The 19519-nt window shown below is 40.8% G+C and overlaps 1 protein-coding gene across 1 annotated transcript; it reads right to left on the bottom strand.

The window, feature by feature from the left end:
- Positions 1-1194: 1194 nt before the first annotated feature.
- Positions 1195-17783, bottom strand: TADA1 (transcriptional adaptor 1). The gene is made up of 8 exons (XM_029230282.1): positions 17377-17783; positions 12888-12979; positions 12560-12625; positions 8108-8205; positions 6426-6635; positions 4993-5144; positions 2978-3140; positions 1195-2536 (listed from the first exon to the last, which is right to left on the bottom strand). Exons 1-8 carry the CDS (start codon positions 17448-17450, stop codon positions 2384-2386), a joined length of 1008 nt encoding a protein of 335 aa, XP_029086115.1. The 5' UTR covers positions 17451-17783; the 3' UTR covers positions 1195-2383.
- Positions 17784-19519: the final 1736 nt, after the last annotated feature.

Below are 19519 nucleotides of genomic sequence, written 5' to 3'. Positions count from 1 at the left end.
TAATCTAGACATTTTTCCTTTTTTAAGCCGTGAGAATTAAATGCTGAACCAATCTGTTGGCCACAGCATCTAAGTCTGACCCCGAAAACCAAGCTTCCTTACCATTATTCAGACTGGAGGCATTCTGGTCTGAGTCAAAAGACATGAGGAAACACAGGTATTTATCTACGGTCAAAGTGAGCAATCATTTAGAAGACGCTTCATGAAATTCGATCAGGAACGTCGTGATCACTTCAGACAATGGGAGAAGTGTTAGAGAAATTATGTGCTTGGTTGATCCCAGCAATGGGTGACAAAGGGGATAAGAATGTGTGCTAAGCCAGCACTCTGGTACCTGGTAGAAAATAAGGTGGGCCTTATCAAACCTGGTTTTGCACAATGATATACCTACAGCTAAAAGACAATTACTGAAATCCCTACAGGAAAACTAAGCTCTGTTCTAAGCCTGAAATTATCTGGTTTCTAGTAGCTTTTTTCCTCTTTGAAATATTTTTCTAAATGATGCTTGATAATAAGCACTCATGATTTCTTAAGAACCTAATTATAGAGGAGACTGCACTCAGGATCCCACAGTTGACCACGGTGCTACGGCTGGAGGCCACCTTTGGTGGAACAAGGCACTTGAACTCTGGCTCTCTTGAAAAATCCTAAGTATCACTCTTATCTACCTGCCTGCCTTGCCCTCAACCCAATCTCTCCACTGTACAAAATGATGCTTGAGGGAAACTGGCATGGAAAGTAGATCTTGGAGTGTAGGCCCGAAACTTGGAGGCAAAAAGAGTCCTCTGGTGTCCTGTGGTCCCACCAGAGTAGGCAACTAGGGACTTGGGCCAGGTCCTACGGAGTAGTGAGGAATTTTTCTGTTTGGAGGTCCCTCTGCTATACAGATTTCTATGGAACCTGCCACTGCAGTGGGCAGCAGGGCATGTCTGAGGCTTCTAGCTGCCTCTCCATCTATGGAACACATGAAATTTAACACATACTTAGCATTAAGACTCAGATACATGGATAGGCCAAGCCAAAACCACTATATGCAATTAGATACCAGTTCAAATTCTTACAAACCCTAAAAATTCTTGAGTTATTGAAAACTCTAAAAGACTTTCCAGACTTGTGCCAAGAACTGAAACTAGGCTGTTTATTTTTTCTTTTTAGTCTTAACCTACATATCACAAGAGGAAGAAATGACACGTCTTAATTGGAACCTGCTTTTAATCTTTCTCATGTAGTACGTTCTTTTGAAAAGTCTCTGCTAAGATCTCAGAAAGCAAGGTTCTTCGTATTTCTGTAGAAGGTGGTATTCTTTATATGTTTACTTTAATAAACAAAAAAAGTTTTCTCCCAAAAGGTTTATTCGTCGCATTTAAAGTACAAAACCAAATACACAGATCCAGATATTGAACCATATATACATATCTATACATATATTATTCAGACCTACGTAAACCCATCTGTACATTCTAATGTATCCACCAATAACATCTCTTGAATAAAAAGCAACATATCTCTAAACAAACAGTTATTAGTAACACTGCCATTTGAAAGTATAGAAAAAGATATTTCGTAGGAATAGGAGAATTACCAAGTATAAATCCAATATGTTCACATGGACTCCTATAGGAATAATTAAAAGATGAACCTGCCAATCAGAGTCTTTGGGCATAACAACTCTATAAAAGAAACTTGAGTTATGAGAAGATATTTTATAAGGTTAATTACATTCTAAGAGATTGTTTTGATTTGGTTTTTAATTTAAAGAAAGGACTTTATTTTCTCTAATAGCACAGCATTTCTAAGTCTTATTTTCTATGGAGTTGGAATGAATCTTTAGGCAACTACGTATACCTGTTAAAAATTAAACTGGTCACAAAAAATATACATATATATATAAAACTGGTCACTAAAAATGATAACCGATTTTTAACACGGTGTTAAAAGCACAGTTCTTTCTTCAGGAGGAAAGCAGAAATTTTAGACTTGCCAGATACAGAATACGTGATGTCTCTAAACCCAGAGATGTCCTGCTGATCGTGGGGACTAAGTTATAACAGCTTCTTTGTTCGAGAATGTCACCTACCTCACATGCAGACCACAGGATACTAGGCCTCAGATGCCTAAACAGCACCACTCCAGGCACAGAACTTTCTCAGTGCCTATTCCCATAACTGGGAACACACACACACATACATACAGAGATACGGGTCATTATTAAAATCAGATTTATTAATGGCTTCACAGTAGCAACACAAAATGTACTATCACCTTTCCATAGGAAAGGTTATATTTACTCTACACACTTCAGTCTTGAAATGTGGCCCCCAAAAGCATTCAATTCCCAATCATCGATGAATTTGCTGAGCGTCCCACACCCTCCAATCCCAATTCAGCAGAGCAAGAGCCCCTCCTTGGCTGCCAAGCGCTGGCAGTGGACTTTGTCTTGCTGCAACTCTTCATGATTTGGATGCCAGAGCTTCATAATGATCCTTTCAATGTTGAGAGCATATACAGTGTGTGTAGGAATGACTTCCCTGTGTACCTGGGATTGAAAACATATCAGCACGTCTCCCATTATACTTCAGTATACTTATTTTTCCAACACAGAAAATGAAAGTAAGATCTGTGTCAACAAAACACTCACACAAAAGACACACAAACCTGTAAGTTTTAAGCCAGAACCTAATTAATCCCAAATCAGATAACAAGAAAACAAGGAAATAACAAGGCTCTGAAATAGAAATAAGGGGACAAGATTTTTTTTCTTTCACTGGGGAGGTGAGAGATGCGGGAGGTAAGTTAGGAAGGACTCTTGAGCCGGGGGTTTGAAAGATTAGGTTACTATTAATGGCTTTAATAACAAACAATAGAAACTGAAAAACAAAAGCCAGGAAATGGAAAAGCTAGTGAATATCTTTGTAGACTTGAAGAAACTTTGAGCCTATCCATAAATCCAGGTAAACCTTAAGGAGCCAAGAGTTACCTGCAAAGCTTCAAAAAGGTCATACATGTTCACTGGAGGCAAAGTCGTGGGTAGCGTGTCCCCCGAGCACGCCAGCAGGAGTGCAGCCTGCTGCTCAGCATCGTCAGGAGGCAGGTGAGACGCTGGATTCTGACCAGCACAAGGAGCAGAAAAGGCTGGAGGGCTGGAAACAAAATGTTTCAGAAATATTCCCAGTAAGTAAGATGGAAACAACTGAACAAACAGAATAGGGATGGGCTGCTAGAATACTTCCTATAAAATATATCTCAACGTGAATCAGAAATCCAGTTATCTTTCAGCCAGTGTATACACAAGTAGTCTATAATTTTAATTTTTAAAGGCAGCCCATCTGTTGGGCTGGAAATAAAATGCAGTGCAACTGCATTTACCCTTCTCCCTCCACAGTGCTAAAATACTAAGTCAGGATACTGAGTCAAAATTGTTCCCTGCCCTTAAAGAGCTTCTAGTTGGAAAAAAGTAACAGACCTTCATTAAAGGAAAATGAAATTGGAAACAACCAACCTGGAGAGGAAGGTAGATGATACTGGAGACAACAGGATCAAAAATAACAAGAAAAGAAAATAAAGCACAAAAAAAGCAACAGGCAAAAATGGAGCGTGGAGAAAATTCATCCAGATCTTGCCAATTTCCCAAAATAGAACCCAGATATAACATCAGCTGAGAAGTCAGACATAATTTTTGTATCGTAATACAGTAGGAGATAACCTATGCAATTCTGGAGAACACGCAGGAGGTGAAACAACAGTGAAGAGGGAACTAGAACGAAAACACAAGTGGAGCGTGAGCGTGGGCTCCGGCAGCAGACAAAGGCAGCGCTGATAGAGAAACAAGCGGCCGATGGTGAGACAGGAGCCTCACAGGGACAGGCTGGCAGGGGGAGAGGGCAGCTGGAGGCCCGGCAGGGTCACACACCGCTCCAGCGCTCGCCCGCTACGAGGGGCCACTCTTTTACTCTTTTTGGTTTGTTTTTCTCTAGAGAAGAATGACTCACAAATGAGAAAAAATAATCCCAAACAGATATGCCTGAATGAGACTGAGAAAGTAAATCCTAATCTAAATAGTGAACGCAGTTTAAGCCAGTGGTCTTCAAGATGAGCCCTGTGAGCCGTCTCAAGGTCTTCGGGGCCATGAAACAGGCACCAGCACCATGCCCGCCCCATGGCGTTAGCACCATCTGCTCTCTTCAACTCCCTGCTCGGCTTTCCCACCCCGCACCCGCCACTGTCACTCCTCCTGCCTTCTCTGCCCGTTACTTCTTCCCCAGCGTCACTCCTGCCAGCCTTCCCAATCACACTTTTCTCTCTGAAGTTTTATCTCCCTTGTCATCTCTTTACCTCTCTTCTCCCTGAAAAGGGACAACACAGGGATGAAGGTAATCCAGGTCATCTCAGAGGGATGACTCAGAATATCAGAGAGGTCCTGGGAGCCCACAGTGGAGTGCAGACAGAGAGATTCCAGAGATCGGAGCTGAGAGACCAGAACTGCACAAGGGGATGCCAAGAGCAACCTGACGACACCCAGCACAGGCCGCTATCTTGAGCTACAGCTAAAAAAGCCAGAAAAAGACCTGGAGAGACACCTACTGCTCCTCCTCCCACCATCAAGAAACCCAACCTTGACCCAACAAGCACAGGCCACGCTCCTGAGTGAGAGCCGGCCCACTCCCCCCACCAGTCAGGTGATGCCCCTCAGGAACCATCCAGATGCACTGCCCCAGGGAACTACTCCACTGTACTTCGGGAAGTGGGGGGCACTCACTTTAAACCACATGCAGCGGCCAAACTCTACAACTTCACTCCTAACATAAAGAGTACCATAAGAATTCACTGGTTATCACGCAAGGATGCAACTTAAGAAAATAAAACCATACTGCTCTCAGAGGTACCTTAGACGCACAGAGCCCCAGTAACCAACTTTAACAGTGGTCTATTACAAAAGAGTAGTGTAACCAATTAGGAAGGATGGATGCAAAGATCACAAGAAACTTCACATACCTTTCTATTAAGTTGTTGTAAGCTACTACACTGTTCTTCAGGTATGGCTGTGGGGTCACATTACTACCAAAGGCATATTTAAAATGACCATCACGTAATCGATAAGCTTTCCTTCTTGACACAACTGATGTCAATATATCTTTAAGGTGATTCTGTAAAAACAAGAAAAAAAAGAGAAAAATAGCATGAACTCCTCTTTAAAAGCAAACCATAAAACTTCCTTTGACCAAAAAATGTTTATTGGCATTTAGTGGATGGAGATGTGAGACAGGCAAACAAGTGCTGAAACCAGACGAATGTTCACGAAACAGCCACAGAGCCATACATACCAGGGTACGAGGGTACAGAAAAGAGCAAAAGGAGACACGCTATTTTTATTTAGTTTTATTTAGGATGGGCTTGTTCTACTTTAAAATTTATTAAAGTTTTTGTATCTCTGAATTGGCTCCTCTCCCTCAAAAATGATGTTCAGATAGCTTTAAATAAAAGTACAAAAATAAGTAATTTTTTTAAGCAGCAAACTACCTTGAAGCTTGGTTTAAAATGGTACAAAATGTTTCACCATCAGGAACATATTGGTTATAGTGCCCAATCTACTAAAATCCTTGCATAAAAAGAACACTGGCTCTCTCAAAAGCCACATAAACAAAAGATATATAGGAAATAAACAGAAAGTTAGGTATTTAATATCTCTTCGCCCTTGTGAGAGCCAAGTACCTAAGAGAGGGTTAGAGAATGTCTGCGAAAATAGAGACAGAACCAGTCCCAGCCTACCCTTATTAACAGGGGTGCTGGGGTCAGGGATGATGTTTCAGTTCTACCAATAAGATCAGCTCATGTCAGGACTTCATGGTACAACTTATGATTCAATGTTTATAACTTCTTGAGAAAGCTATTATAATCTCTGAGGTACCGGCAAGGAAACGGAGGCCCAGAGAATTGAAAGGAATGACCCAGCGTCACCGGTCAGTACCTGTGCACTCTAGACCCCAGTGTATGTTCTGTCGAGTAACTAAATGAGTAAAATGAATGAATGAAAGAGTGTGCTGAGACAAGAATCCCACAGTTCAGATGCCAAGTCTAATAATGCTCTTCAAATGCCGTACCACAGCAACATCAAGTGATTTTAATCTTTAGGATTCTCAATCTCATTTTTTTTTTTTTTTTTTTTTGCTTAAAAACTGTCCCCTTGTTGAGAAATTAAACATCCAAAGTGTTATGCAAGTAACCTTTCTGAAAAGTTTAGTCTGTTAACTGAAGGCAATTGTTTGGATTGTGATGTTTCTCCCCTCAAAAGAAAACAACTTTCAATGATGACAATTCTGAGATCAGAGTCACATTTTAGTTCTTTTCTTGCAGTACCAGCTTTGAATAACTCACACAAGCTTGTCACATTCAATCTGTAAGAGTGTTTCTGCCACCAGTAAACCAACCTCCACTGCATAGACCACAGCTGAGACAGCCTCCTCGGTGACGTTGTCCAGCCCATGCTCGTAAGCAGTCACTATCATTCTCCCTTCAAGCTGACCCCGAGTGGGAAGCATCATTGTGTGGGAACAAAGTTTCAAGTCATCATCATCTTGGGGATCCTTGGCCACAAACTGCTGGGCTCCCGAGAGAGGATTTTGAGGCTGGAATCTATGCTATGGGTAAGAAAACTTTTCAAAATTATTCATTATGTGGCAAGTAATAAGACACAAACAAAAGTGACCTATGAATTGGACCTGAGATCCCACAAATTAATGCCACCAAAACTATACCACAAGAGTTAAAAAAAAAAAAAAAATAACTCATGCACAACTAATCACAGATTCACACCCATTACATAGTAATAATGAAGACATGAGTTATGGGAGATAACAGTACTATGCATAGCAGTTTATTCTATTCAATTAATACCTCGGTAATCACAGAATATATGGCTCTGTGCTAAAAATAACAACTGGGGAGAAGGAGAAGATATAAAACTATTTTCAAACAAGTCAGAGTATTTTAAGTATACTTGTAAGTAAGCAGATTCTGAAAATAAAAATATATAATTAATGCTTAAGAAAAGCCCTAAAAAAACCTAGCTAACCAATATAACAGATCTAATAACAAATATTCCAAGATAATGTAGGGTAGTGTAACTCTTACCATTATCTTCTACTGACAACTCTCAACACAGAATCTTTCTAAGACACAGTCATTAGTTTTTTTAAAAATAGTTTTTCCCAATCTTTTCCGCTCATAAAATCTCAGCCTTCCTCTGGGAGATGCTGATAGCCCAATTATATTCTCCATAATCAGTGGGAGATATGCCTCAGTAGCTTTTGCTTAAGCCCAACTCACAAGATTTTGAAGCGAATATGGCTTGTCCTGTTTGAAGTTTGTACTATAAAAGCAATACTTGTTGTTTTTCCATTTTCCAAGTAAGTATAAAACTGTATTTTATATCAAACATGCTTTTTTAAACCAAGTATACCTCTCTGGAGATACTGATGCCCTCCAGATCGAATATTCTTGACTTAAAACATAGAGCCAAGGTAGAAATAAATAAATATTTGTTGATGTTAATGAATAAAGCTATCAATACCCAGTCAAACCTATAAAAGGGATACTTTTGGGAAACTGTGTTCCCTGGATATAAACCAGAAAAAAAAAGCAAGTTATTCTAAAATGTTTACAACTTTTATAGCCCAATGCCTTCAAGATTTCTCTGAGGATCCCCAGAAGGCTCAAGGCCTAGTGGGGCGTCAGCAGCATCCTGCCAGAGGCCTCTGGGCCTCCTGGACCCTTGGAACAGAAGTCTTCAATCTGAGAAACATTATTCATTCCACAAAGATATTTAAGAGGAAAAAGGACACAGGCATAGTTGTTGAATTACTGAAAAATCATTAGGTACTAATGATAACATATTAATAATTACACAATAACAAACTGGAATAAAAATTCAGACACAATCTTTGAAACCCTCTTCACCAAATTCAAATATAATAACACCGTTTTCTCCCCAAATCATGCCCTTTTTTTCCAACTTTACTACCAGAATTGTAATATTCATTAAAAAACTAAAGCCAGTTCCATCACACCAGTGCTTAAATCAGTCATTACCAAGATCTACTAAACAACCTACATCAAATTTCTGACGAACAGAAGAAAGCTTTTTCTTTCCCTTTGGTTTTCCAGGTTTGGCTGCAGAACCCCCTGTCCAGGGTAAAGATCCAGCACCCTCTATAAGACAGAAAAATAACAATCATAAGAGAAAAGAATGACAGTTGATAACTGCTAAGCTTGTTTTCACTTTAGGCTAAAAAAGTATGAAATGCTCAAATGATGAAAATGAATAAATGCTTAAATTCAGATCTCTCATTCTCCTTCTCTAAACAAAACATTCTCCTTCCCTAAACACAACTTCTCTCAAATCACATGTTTTTCTCTAGCTGTAACCAAAATTGTTCTTTTAGGAAGACAAATTTGTTTTTCACATTTTTCATTGTTTACTGGGTGTTTGTTTGCTTACTAGTAGCAGTAGTATTATAAAAGCAGGACAGAGTTTTCTAGTTCAAGATGGTGAAATAAGCACATGTACTTGTCTCCTCTCTCTTCCAAGACCCTACTAAATATGATAGTAGAAAAAAGTAAATGGGGGCTTCCCTGGTGGCGCAGTGGTTGAGAGTCCGCCTGCCGATGCAGGGGACGTGGGTTCGTGCCCCGGTCCGGGAAGATCCCACATGCCGCGGAGCGGCTGGGCCCGTGAGCCATGGCCTCTGAGCCTGCGCGTCCGGAGCCTGTGCTCCGCAACGGGAGAGGCCACAACAGTGAGAGGCCCGCGTACCACAAAAAAAAAAAAGTAAATGGCACACATCCAGAACACAGATAAAAAGCAAAACGAGTGGCAGACCAAGATGAGATCTCAACAAATTTCAAAGATGGGCTAAAAAGGAGCCAACTTACAAAGCGGACCCTTGGAAGCTGTGACCTAAGTTGGCAAGGTTGGTAAATAGGTGGAAGTAAATAAACCTGACTAGTAGATATCCACAAAGAATCTGGATTTGGAGAAGGTGAGTGCAGTGGGAACCAGAAGGGATAGTACAGCTTAAAACAAGATTAATGGAAGATCTATATTGAAAAGTCATCCATAGAAACCCCTTCCCTCACCCCCAGGACTGAACTCAGTACAAAACAAAAATGCAGGGTCCCTTGCTCAAAAGTTAAGAATTTCAAGACAACCACAGTACAGCACTAAACCAAGTGCAGGCCCTTCCAAGTTCATGGACAGTTCCTGGCCCCATGAAACCAGCCCCACTCACTCCTGTATACAGTGCAGTATAAACAGGTGGCAGGGAAAGGAGAATGGAGAACTCTTCTCTAGTTAAATAGAACAAAATTTCTGGGATTTACTGAGGTAGCTGGTATGAATGTTGGTACCCTAGAGCACAGTTCTCTGCAGCTGGCATTTGAGGAACCTCACTGTAATGGCTGGCCTCCCGTCAGCTCACTCTAAAGCACAATCTCCAGGTTTTATGCTTCATTCGTAAATGTGGATTCTCAAAGACATTTGATGATAAGCTGTAACATGGTAAGAAAGACTAAACTGAAAAAAAAAAAACTGAGATCCTAGAGATAAAGAATTCAGGCAACACAAAGAACTTGAATAATTTCTAATTCATATCCTCAGAGAAGTCTGAGAAGATGGGTATCCATAAAACAAAAAGAAGACGCTACAAAAATTGCCGAATTAAAGAATGCACTGGACAGAAGGGCTGAACGAAAGAATTGAGGAAATCTCACAAAACACAGAGCAATAAGGCAAGACGGATGTTTAAAACCAGTCAATCCAGAAAGACGTTTCAGCACACTATACGGAGCCACTGAGGTCCCATAAGAAGAACAAAAAGCAAAAGCAGTTGTCTTTGAGAACACGCTGGTCTAGGAGGGGGAAGCTTTTCATTCTAAGACCCTCTGTACTATATTTTTTTAAACCATGAACATATATAGTTTAGTGTTTAAAAAAAAAATCAAAAGTTATACAAGCTCATTACAGTACACTTGAAAAAAATATCCCAAAGAATTTTTTTAGGAAAAGAAAAAAAAAAAATCACCCATCATTCTAGCAAAACATTATTTCATCTTGATGTTTTTGGAAGAATGAGTTCGTAAAGCTTTGAAAAAATCTTCCTGGTTCCTCAGCTAAAAAAGAACCGTTTGGGAAGTCAAGTTCCTCTTCTCCATCGCTTTAAGTGTCTTTGGCACACCTAGACCACACCTGGTAAGGCCGGTCAATCTTAGATGATTTCCCTGATGAATGGAACTCGATGTTAGGCGATGCTGCTGCTGAGTGGCCAAATATACCTTGGGTGAGGAAGCAAAGCATGGCAAGGACTGACTCTGACCCCAAGGAAGGAGGGCTTCACAGCAGCAGTCAGATTTTGGTTTGGATCCAACACTTCTACTTACTAGCTGAAGAGGGCCTCGGGTAAGTTTTTATTTTGTTTTGTTTTCTCTCCTCTGAAGTTTGTTTCCTAGCATATAAAAAAGAGGCTAATACCTCTGAAGAGTTGTTGTGAGGATTAATGATAATGCACGTAAAGCATCTAAGGCACTGCAGTTACAGTATTCAATAAATAACATTATTAAAAGCATCTTTCCTGCCTGACTTAGAAAAACAGTAACCAACCTGATCACAATTATTAAAGTATAAAAACCTGTATTTCTATACTTTACTTTTAATAGAAATCACCTCTTTGTTGCCAGCAAATATTAAGTTCATTTTAAGGGAAGACATTTTGGGTGTTTGAGAAATAATTTCTAAATTCCAATGTTTCTTCATTTATTTTTAACCAACAACAAACATTCAAGAATATCAAAGCCTTTATTTAATTAATATCAAAACTTATACTAATACCACTTTGTATTTGTTTGGCACTTTTTATTTTTAAGAGCACTTTTTGCATGTTCTTTCATCTGTTTGTTTTTTTTTTTAAATAATCCTGCAGGGTAGATATTACTGTCTCTATTTTATAAATGTGGATGCTAAGAACACTCAATAATTAACTACATTATCTAAGCTAGTGGCAAAACCTAAACTTGAACCCAAGCCCCTTGACTCCTATCAACCAAGGTTTTTATTTTTTTTTTTTACTTTTTTTTTTTTTTTTGCGGTACGCGGGCCTCTCACTGCTGTGGCCTCTCTCGTTGCGGAGCACAGGCTCCGGACGCGCAGGCTCAGCGGCCATGGCTCACGGGCCCAGCCGCTCCGCGGCACGTGGGATCCTCCCAGACCGGGGCACGAACCCGCGTCCCCTGCATCGGCAGGCGGACTCTCAACCACTGCACCACCAGGGAAGCCCCAACCAAGGTTTTTATTTCCGATCATCCCACTGAACCTTTTGGGTGGGTGCCACTTTAGAATATACCTACCTAAAAAGTAAGATCTAATCCTCACAATGTTGGCTTTTCTGATCAAATTAAACTTTATACAATGAAGTGGATTATCTTTATGATCTAACTGGCGAAAGTCCATTTCTATTTAAATTAAACATTAGAAATGTGACACAGTGTAGAATGTGCAGTGAGGGGTGTGGTGAGGGGTGGAAAACAGCCTTCCCTCTCTAACACCAACCTCCGTAAACAAACGCTCACTGTTTATTATTCTTCACACCAATGGCGACTTCTTTGAGTGTGGAGAACAAGCCTTTAGGAGATCTCATCTGAATCTCTATCTTACAACAGAGCTTAGCAGAGGGGGATGATACAAAATACTAGTCACTTCTAGATAAACATGGGCTTTTAATAAATGATCATCAGAATCACCACAGGCCCTTTAAACAACAAAAACTTCAATTTAATCTACAGTAGGAGGTACCTGTAAATTCAAGTTTTTAACAAGAGCCCAGGATAAGCTTTATCATGAGGCAAAGTTTTAATGCATTTAGTTTTTTTTTTTTTGACTGATTAAAATAAAATTGAAAGAGGGGACTTGTACCACTTAAGCTCCAAAAAATTAGGGACAAAGGAATCATTCTGTCTATACCTATTTATTTAGGTTGAAGTGACAGACTTAGCATCCACATACCTCCCCAACATGCTGCTATTACTACCTTTGTTCTTCACCAATAGTTTGCCAAACACATGCTGAAGCTCCAACCTTCCAGGTGCTAATATCTCACTTAATTAAGAATAGGAGAAAGTCCAGGTTCTCAACATATGCTGTGGTTTCCCCTCCACGTACTTTACCTTCCCTATATCTAAGGAAACGCTCTCCTAACCACCAAATTCCCTCCCTTCACTCCTCAGCTTCTTCCTCCTGACCACCTACCCTCCTTCTCACCTCTCATTTATTTAAGTAATCTAAACCCAGCTGAATGGGGGGTAAAGACCAAAAGTCAATGAAAGGACAGAGAAATCACCTGCTTTAAAAAGGTTCTACAGAAGAATCTGTATTACACAATAAAATGTTTCTTCTGAGCAGTTCAAAGAACATTTCATTTGCAAACAAGTCTGTTAAAGGAAGTGAAAGTCTAGTAAGCCCAGCATTCTGTGGTTTTGCTGACTGACATCCCTGGAGGTGTTTCCACTCCCTTACCTGGTGTAGACACCAAAATCTGACAACGCGTGAGAATAGCCAGGAGGAAATCGTTGTGAGAATGGACTGAAAAAGGGAAGATTGTCACAAGTCAAATACAGAATATTTACAACATAAGGAACCCACTGTTTCAGTCTAGCTTTTAAGGACTTTGGATATCCCCTACTCTGTCATTCTTTCCATTTAATTTTAAATATCCACATTATTTAAATGACCTTACATACCACTAAAACCAAAATTTTTTTAAAATTTTAAATAAACTTTTAATTTATTGCAAATCTGGGAAAACTTCAGAACAGTAAAATAACTCCCCAGATAATTATTTTACCATTATCCTGTGTGAGAAGTCTATGAGCTTCAAGGTCAAACTCTTCTTTGCTGATCTTCTGCTTGAACCACAACTTTAAGTTAGCCCAGTATCTGCAGAGGCAGAAACAATATTAAGAGCCTCAGGATTTGCTTCTTCCCCAAGTTCACCTTATCTGCCTCAACTCCCAGGGAAGGAAGGAAATTCTGCATTCCCTAGTGTTATGGACTGAGCTGTATTCCCCTCAAATTCATTTGTTGAAGCCCTAACCCCCAGTACCTCAGAATGTGACTGTACTAGGAAGTAGGGCCTTTAAACAGGTAATTAAGTAAAAATGGAGTCATCAGGGTGGGCCCTAACCCAGTGTGACTGGTGTCCTTGTAAGAAGAGATTAGGACACAGAGAGACAGAGACAGCAGGCAAAAGCCAAAAGGAGAGGCCTCAGAAGACAACCATGCTCACACCTTGATGTCAGACTTCTAGACTCCAGAACTGTGAGAAAATAAATCTCTGTTGTTTAAGCTACTTAGGAGTCAGAATACCATCAGAAGACGGAAAGTCCTCCCTAAAAGGGACTGAGCAGTAGTCATAGAATCAGACTCATGAGTCAACCAGCCAAAAACCACTGCTGTACCTTTCCTTTCTCACTGCTGCCCTTCTAAAAGACCTGCTCACCAGAAACCTACTCTTAAGATTTATATTTTAAAGTATTATTTAAATTATCAAATATTGCATATTTGAAAATTGCTGAGAGGATCTTAAAAGTTCTCATCACGAAAAAAATTTTTTAAACTATGTATGGTGAGAGACGTGAACTAGAGTTACTGTGGTAACCATTTTGCAATATATACAAATACTGAATCATTATGTTGTACCCCTGAGACTACTATACAGTTATATGTCAATTATACCTCAATTTTAAAAAGATTTATATTTTAAAATGTGTATGTATTTTATGGGCATTAATACCAATTCTGGGCAACCTCTTTCCTTTCAAATGAACTCAAGTTTTAATCTATCCTGGCTGAATGGGATTCTAAAACAGCTCGCCACAAAGAAAAATACCTGAGCATAGGAGAAACTTAGTGGTTTTAAAAGTGAAAACCAACCACTAATCATAAAAATTACTAGTTAACTAGTAGGAAAAAAGGATCCAATCTTTTATACCTTAACAACATTATTAGAAATCGGAGTAAAATACTTTACTTTTCACATCCACACCCCTTGTTTCCGTGCTGAAGAAAGCTACTCCTCCTTCAAGAAACAGAGCTAAAAATTACTTAGTATGTTTTACAATCACTTTCAATTCACGATTAACTACTTTCTAATGCTCATTTGAGTTTCTAACAGAAAAGAACAAAAAAAAAGTAGCGATTCCTAAACGAGATGGTTTAATGCGCTCACTGACCTATTATACCCATGGCAGGGTTTCTCCTGTTCTCCCATATGTAGACTAGCTTAAGTCTGACTAAGTATATATGTAATTGCCTGGGTTCCTGTGCTTTGCCCTCATCCCCCCCTTCCCCCCCACACCGGAGAAAACCCGTAGCTTTAGTGGTGTCTAAAAGCTTCCCAAGACCCATTTCATTCAACAGCAAAACATGTTAGTTCTACAGCCTGGCACCATGTTCCACGTGACTAGTCACACCCAGCAGTCAATAATAACTTCCCAACATCAAACCCTTAAATGCCCCAACCCCTGCTTTTTTTTTCAAAGAACGACTAAAAAATGAAATAAAGCTCCACAGAAAAACAGAAGTCTTTTCCTATCCCATTTTATACAACAAAAGAAGATAGTAACATGAGAAAAACTTCATTATTTTAAAAGCCCTGTGTTCCTATTTTATAAGAAAGAGGCAAATATATCTATATTTGGTGTATGAACTTGTTCCAGAACTAAGGCAAGGCTCTGCCAACATGATGCTGTCTATCTTTTCCAGTGGCAAACTTTCTAGCCCAAATAGCCAACACTGGCTATCAAGTTGAAGACTGGCTCCCCAATCCTGGTCCCTGTATTAACTTGCTGTATAGCCATGGACAAATGACTGTTTTCCTCAAAAATACCAAAAACAAAGTTAGTCAACCTCTATGTAGGTGAGGATGATGGGTGATGAGTATAAATGGGTCAGACTAGGAAGCACTTGAGATACCTGAAGAAAATTAAATAACATATGGCTAAATCATCGGAAAAACTAGGCATCCATTTGAACCCAGAACTCTACTGGGTACTATACAAAGTGAGTTAGCCAGCAAAGCTAATTTCTTTCTACAAGCTGACATGGGCACACAACCTGACATAAAGAACATTAGGGCCACTGCATAAATAGAAAGCAACTCATATCTGAGTTCCTTATACACCTTATTATATATTTTACCTACAAACAAGGACCACATTTAAGTGGTCACGTTGTACAAACCAAAGCTAACTACTCATGGAGGAAATGTGAGAAATTACTGTATAGCAATATCACAGACTGTTCAACCTAGAAGCGCTTTTCAAGGAGAAGGGGGAAAAGACAATGAGAGAATGGAAAAAACTAATAGAGAACAACACTGTACCATTAACTGTTCCTGGCACAAAAGCATATTTTGATTGCGTTGTTAGTGGAGATTCAGCTAAAGATGCACCAAATTAGCTTTGGCAGCTCTATGTGACCAACGTTTGATAGCCAGTGTTGACCTTTAAAGACCAAACAGGAAATGCTAACTTCAACATTTCTGGCGACCCCAAGCTTGTGTGAGGAGTGTGGTATCACAGAGTTCACCATCGCATCTAATCAATCAATTATACACACAAGCCAGGTTTATTGTAACATGGAAACATTCACTTTCAAATATTTGTAAGCATCTTAGATGTAACCGAGTGAAAAGTCTTTTGTGCTTAAAAAGTGTAAATTTTAGCTGTATTACAAAAATAAGCTATAGTAATTAATGAAGGTAAAAGCTGTCAATTTTACTCATTAAAATAATTAAGAATTTTTAATTAAGTAAGCAAGGAAAGAGACAAAGTCAACATGAATATTAAAATATAACTTTAGGTAGAACATTTTATCTTTGGGAATCAATGTTTACAAAAAATTAAATAATTATGCCAAAATAACAGATTAGATGATTAAATTTTAATTCTAGTGTTTCTAGTTTGATTTATTAACGTTCCTACTATTAAAATAATCTTTAAAAATTATATTTTGTTCTTAGTTATTCCATTTAGGCCATGAGTGTTCCAAGAAGTCTCACATGGGAATTCTGCATATCTATCTTGCAAGGACGAAAAGTAGACTCTGCCACCCCAAAATTTCACAAGAAGGAAAAACTCCAAAGATCACGTATGACATCCAAGTTAAGTAACGTCAATCTCCAGTCATAATGAAAAGTAGAAAGATGAGAAGGAGAAAGTGCTGGAGAAAAAGAAAGATCCCCCAAACACCTTGCTTCTCCAGAAACATCATTTCAAAGTGAGTGTCTGTTGAGTAATGCAAACGTGTAGAATATCACAGAAACCATCTAGCAACAACACAAGACTTATACTTTTAAACGTTTAAAATTTGCTTCTTATATTTTAGAAAAATAAAATTGTAATAACAATGTTTTGAAAATTTCCAAACTTGACCTTGTGCCTCGGAGGGTTCCTTCTATGACTTCAGCCTTGTACTGAGTTATTGATTTTACACTCGGCCATTTCAGCATCTGACCCCACTGTGTACTCGGTTCCCTGCTATAACCTGGGTGAAAGTCTGTCTGAGAGTCTCTGGGGTCCTTTGCAACCCTCTCTTAGGTATCAGAGCCAGAAATCAGATGCAAAGGCCCCAATCCTGCCATGACTTTGAAGAGTTACTTAACCTCTCAAAATCTCAGTCTTCTCATCTATCAAACGGGAACGATAATTGCACCTACCTCACATCTCTGTTGTGAGGATTAGATGAGATAGTACATTTAGAGCGCTTAAAAGGTGTTCAGTAAATGTCTGCTACTGCTATCATCACTATAACTGCAGTATTGTTCGGTGACTATTTCACCGGAGGGTCTGTCTGCCTTCCGAAATTGCTGTCCACGCTCTTACCGACAGTGCCTCCACAACACCCGCGCTCAATAAGCCTCTGCCTCCAGGAAGCCCTTCGGGAGCGGGCCGCCTGCGCGGCGCCGGCTCAGACCAGGCCGGTAGTCAGCCACATGCGTCCCGCACCCTCGCACGGGCCGCAGTCGCCCAACAGGCCCTTGGGCGTGAAGGCGTGGAGTTAGCTTTTCCCGCCCCACCCAGGGCACAGCCTCGGGCGAAGGCGCCCGCGAGGTTCCGGTGGGAACCAGGGAGGCCCGGCCCCTCCAGCCGGGTGAGTCGAGGTTGCCCGCCGGCCCCTTCCCGGGCCCGAGAAACCCAGAGGCCCCGCCACCCGCTACGCGAGGGCTGCACAGGCCTCGCGGCCGCGGGAGACAACTCCATAGTGGGTCGGCAGCCCGAAGCTGGGGGAGCACCCGCGCGGAAACCCGGAGGCTGCGTCCGGGGAGTTCTTACTGTTTCACGTTGTCCCCCAGGGCCTCGCTCAAGTTCTTCTTGGCCGCCTCCAGCTCGCTCACAAAGGTCGCCATTGCTCCCCACGTCTCAGCCCGACCTCAGACCCCTCGGCCACAACGACCAGCAACCGAAAAACCAACTCCGCGAAGGCTTCGGTTCCGGAGGCTCCGTCTTCTCCCGCCTGCCCCGCCCCCAAGCTCTGAGAAGACGTTTGTTTGGTTTTCGGCTCCGCCCGCCTTTCTGGAGAGAAAGTGCTGAGCCAAACTCGGTGTTTTCGTGGTCCTCCTGCTCCCGCCCCCTCACATCACGTGACCCGCTTCACCTAGCGCTCCCGCGCCCCACCTAAACCCGCCCCGCCCGGCCCGGGCTGCAGCGTCACCTGCAGGGCTGGCGTATCCCGGGCTCTCAGTCTTACCGCTGCGCAAGTTCCGAATTCGGTCCTTTTACCTGGATGAATATCTTCCCCCTCCAGGTCAGAAAGTAAATGTAGTATTGACTTTATTCTCTTTCTTTGCCTTATTTTTTTTGCCGATCACTCATCATCTAACATGCCACTTAATTGACTTATCTTGTTAATTTTCTGCCTTCTCCAACTAAAATGTGTAAGTTCCGTGAGGACAGGATTTGTGTTTTGTTCACTGATGTTTCCCCAAGTTCCTAGAGCAGTGCCTGGCACATAGTGGGCTCTCAGTAAATATTTGCTGAGTGAATGAAGTAATTTTGAAAAACAGGAAAATGCACAGAAGGATAAGAGGAAAAGAAAGAAAACAAAATGTTACCACCCCGGGAAAAACCCTTTTAACTGAGAGAGATGCCCCCTTCCCATAATTTATAATCATACTCTATCTTCAATTGTGCATCTTGGTAGAGTTTTGTTATATTTATACTTAATAATATAAATGTTTTCCTCTGGTATTGTCTTTATAATCATAATTTTGGTGACAGCATATTAAATACCGCACAGGAGGAAGGCACACAGTAACTTGTTTCCCAATTGTTAGGCTGATTATTTCCTTTTTTTTCTATTAAAAGCAATATTGTAATACACTTTATGCATAAAGCTTTTCCTCATTTAGGATTATTACTTTAGAACAGAGTCCCATAAATAGAGTTACTGATTTAAAGACAGGAGTATTTATAAGAGTCTTGGTGCATATGGTCAAATTGCCTCCCCCAAATTTGAAATAATCCTAAATGGCTTTTAAATCTTGTGTAATTTCTCTACAGAGACTCCTTCAGGCTTCTCCATTCCTTCAGCAAATATATAGTGAATTCCTATTATGCGCCTGGCAATCTTTTGGGTCCTGGGGATACAAAGATGAACAAGGCAGGTAAAGTCTTCCTATCTGTGTCATAAAACTCTGAAGAAATTTTGACTTTTTAAAAAGTAGTTATCAACTTATGCTTTCCATGGCTCCCCACTGACTACTGAACAAATTCCAGACTCCCTAACCTGGCATTCAAATTTTCTTATGACCTGGACTCAGCCGACCTGTCCACCTCACACACACCCAGGCCTGTCCATCACCCCTTAGTATGCACTCCGCATTCTAGTTACTTCACTTTCTATAACAAACCACATGACTCAGTCCTTTTATATATATCTCCCCTCTGCTAGTTTTGAGACCTATGGGTGGCTACCTACATTTTTTGCAATCAGGTTCAAGTTGTTTTTTTTTTTTGCGGTACGCAGGCCTCTCACTGTTGTGGCCTCTCCCGTTGCAGAGCACAGGCTCCGGACGCGCAGGCCTAGCGGCCATGGGTCACGGGCCCAGCCGCTCCGCGGCATGGGGGATCTTCCCGGACCAGGGCACAAACCCGTGTCCCCTGCATCGGCAGGCGGACTCTCAACCACTGCGCCACCAGGGAAGCCCAGGTTCAAGTATTAAAGGACCCATTCAATAGGACTAGGAAGGGGCACAGATGTTTGGGTATATCTTCCAGGAACTGTCCCCACTGTATGGCTACCCCATCTCTATGGCTACCTGTCCACTAAGAAAAATATGACTCTTATCTCTTGGAATCGATGCTTGAAAACATGCATACCTCTACACATCTAGCTCAATTAAATAGTCCATTCTCCTTCATCACTTTGTATACCAATTAGCATTAATTTCAGTATAGTGATTCAGGTAAATGTCCA

Source organism: Monodon monoceros, unplaced genomic scaffold (assembly GCF_005190385.1).
Source record: "Monodon monoceros isolate NGI ecotype Baffin Bay Population unplaced genomic scaffold, NGI_Narwhal_1 Super_Scaffold_18, whole genome shotgun sequence".
In the NCBI taxonomy this organism is placed as follows: Eukaryota; Metazoa; Chordata; class Mammalia; order Artiodactyla; family Monodontidae; genus Monodon; species Monodon monoceros.
The sequence above is the reverse complement of the archived record's forward strand: the minus strand, read 5'-3'. Positions and strand labels throughout refer to the sequence as shown.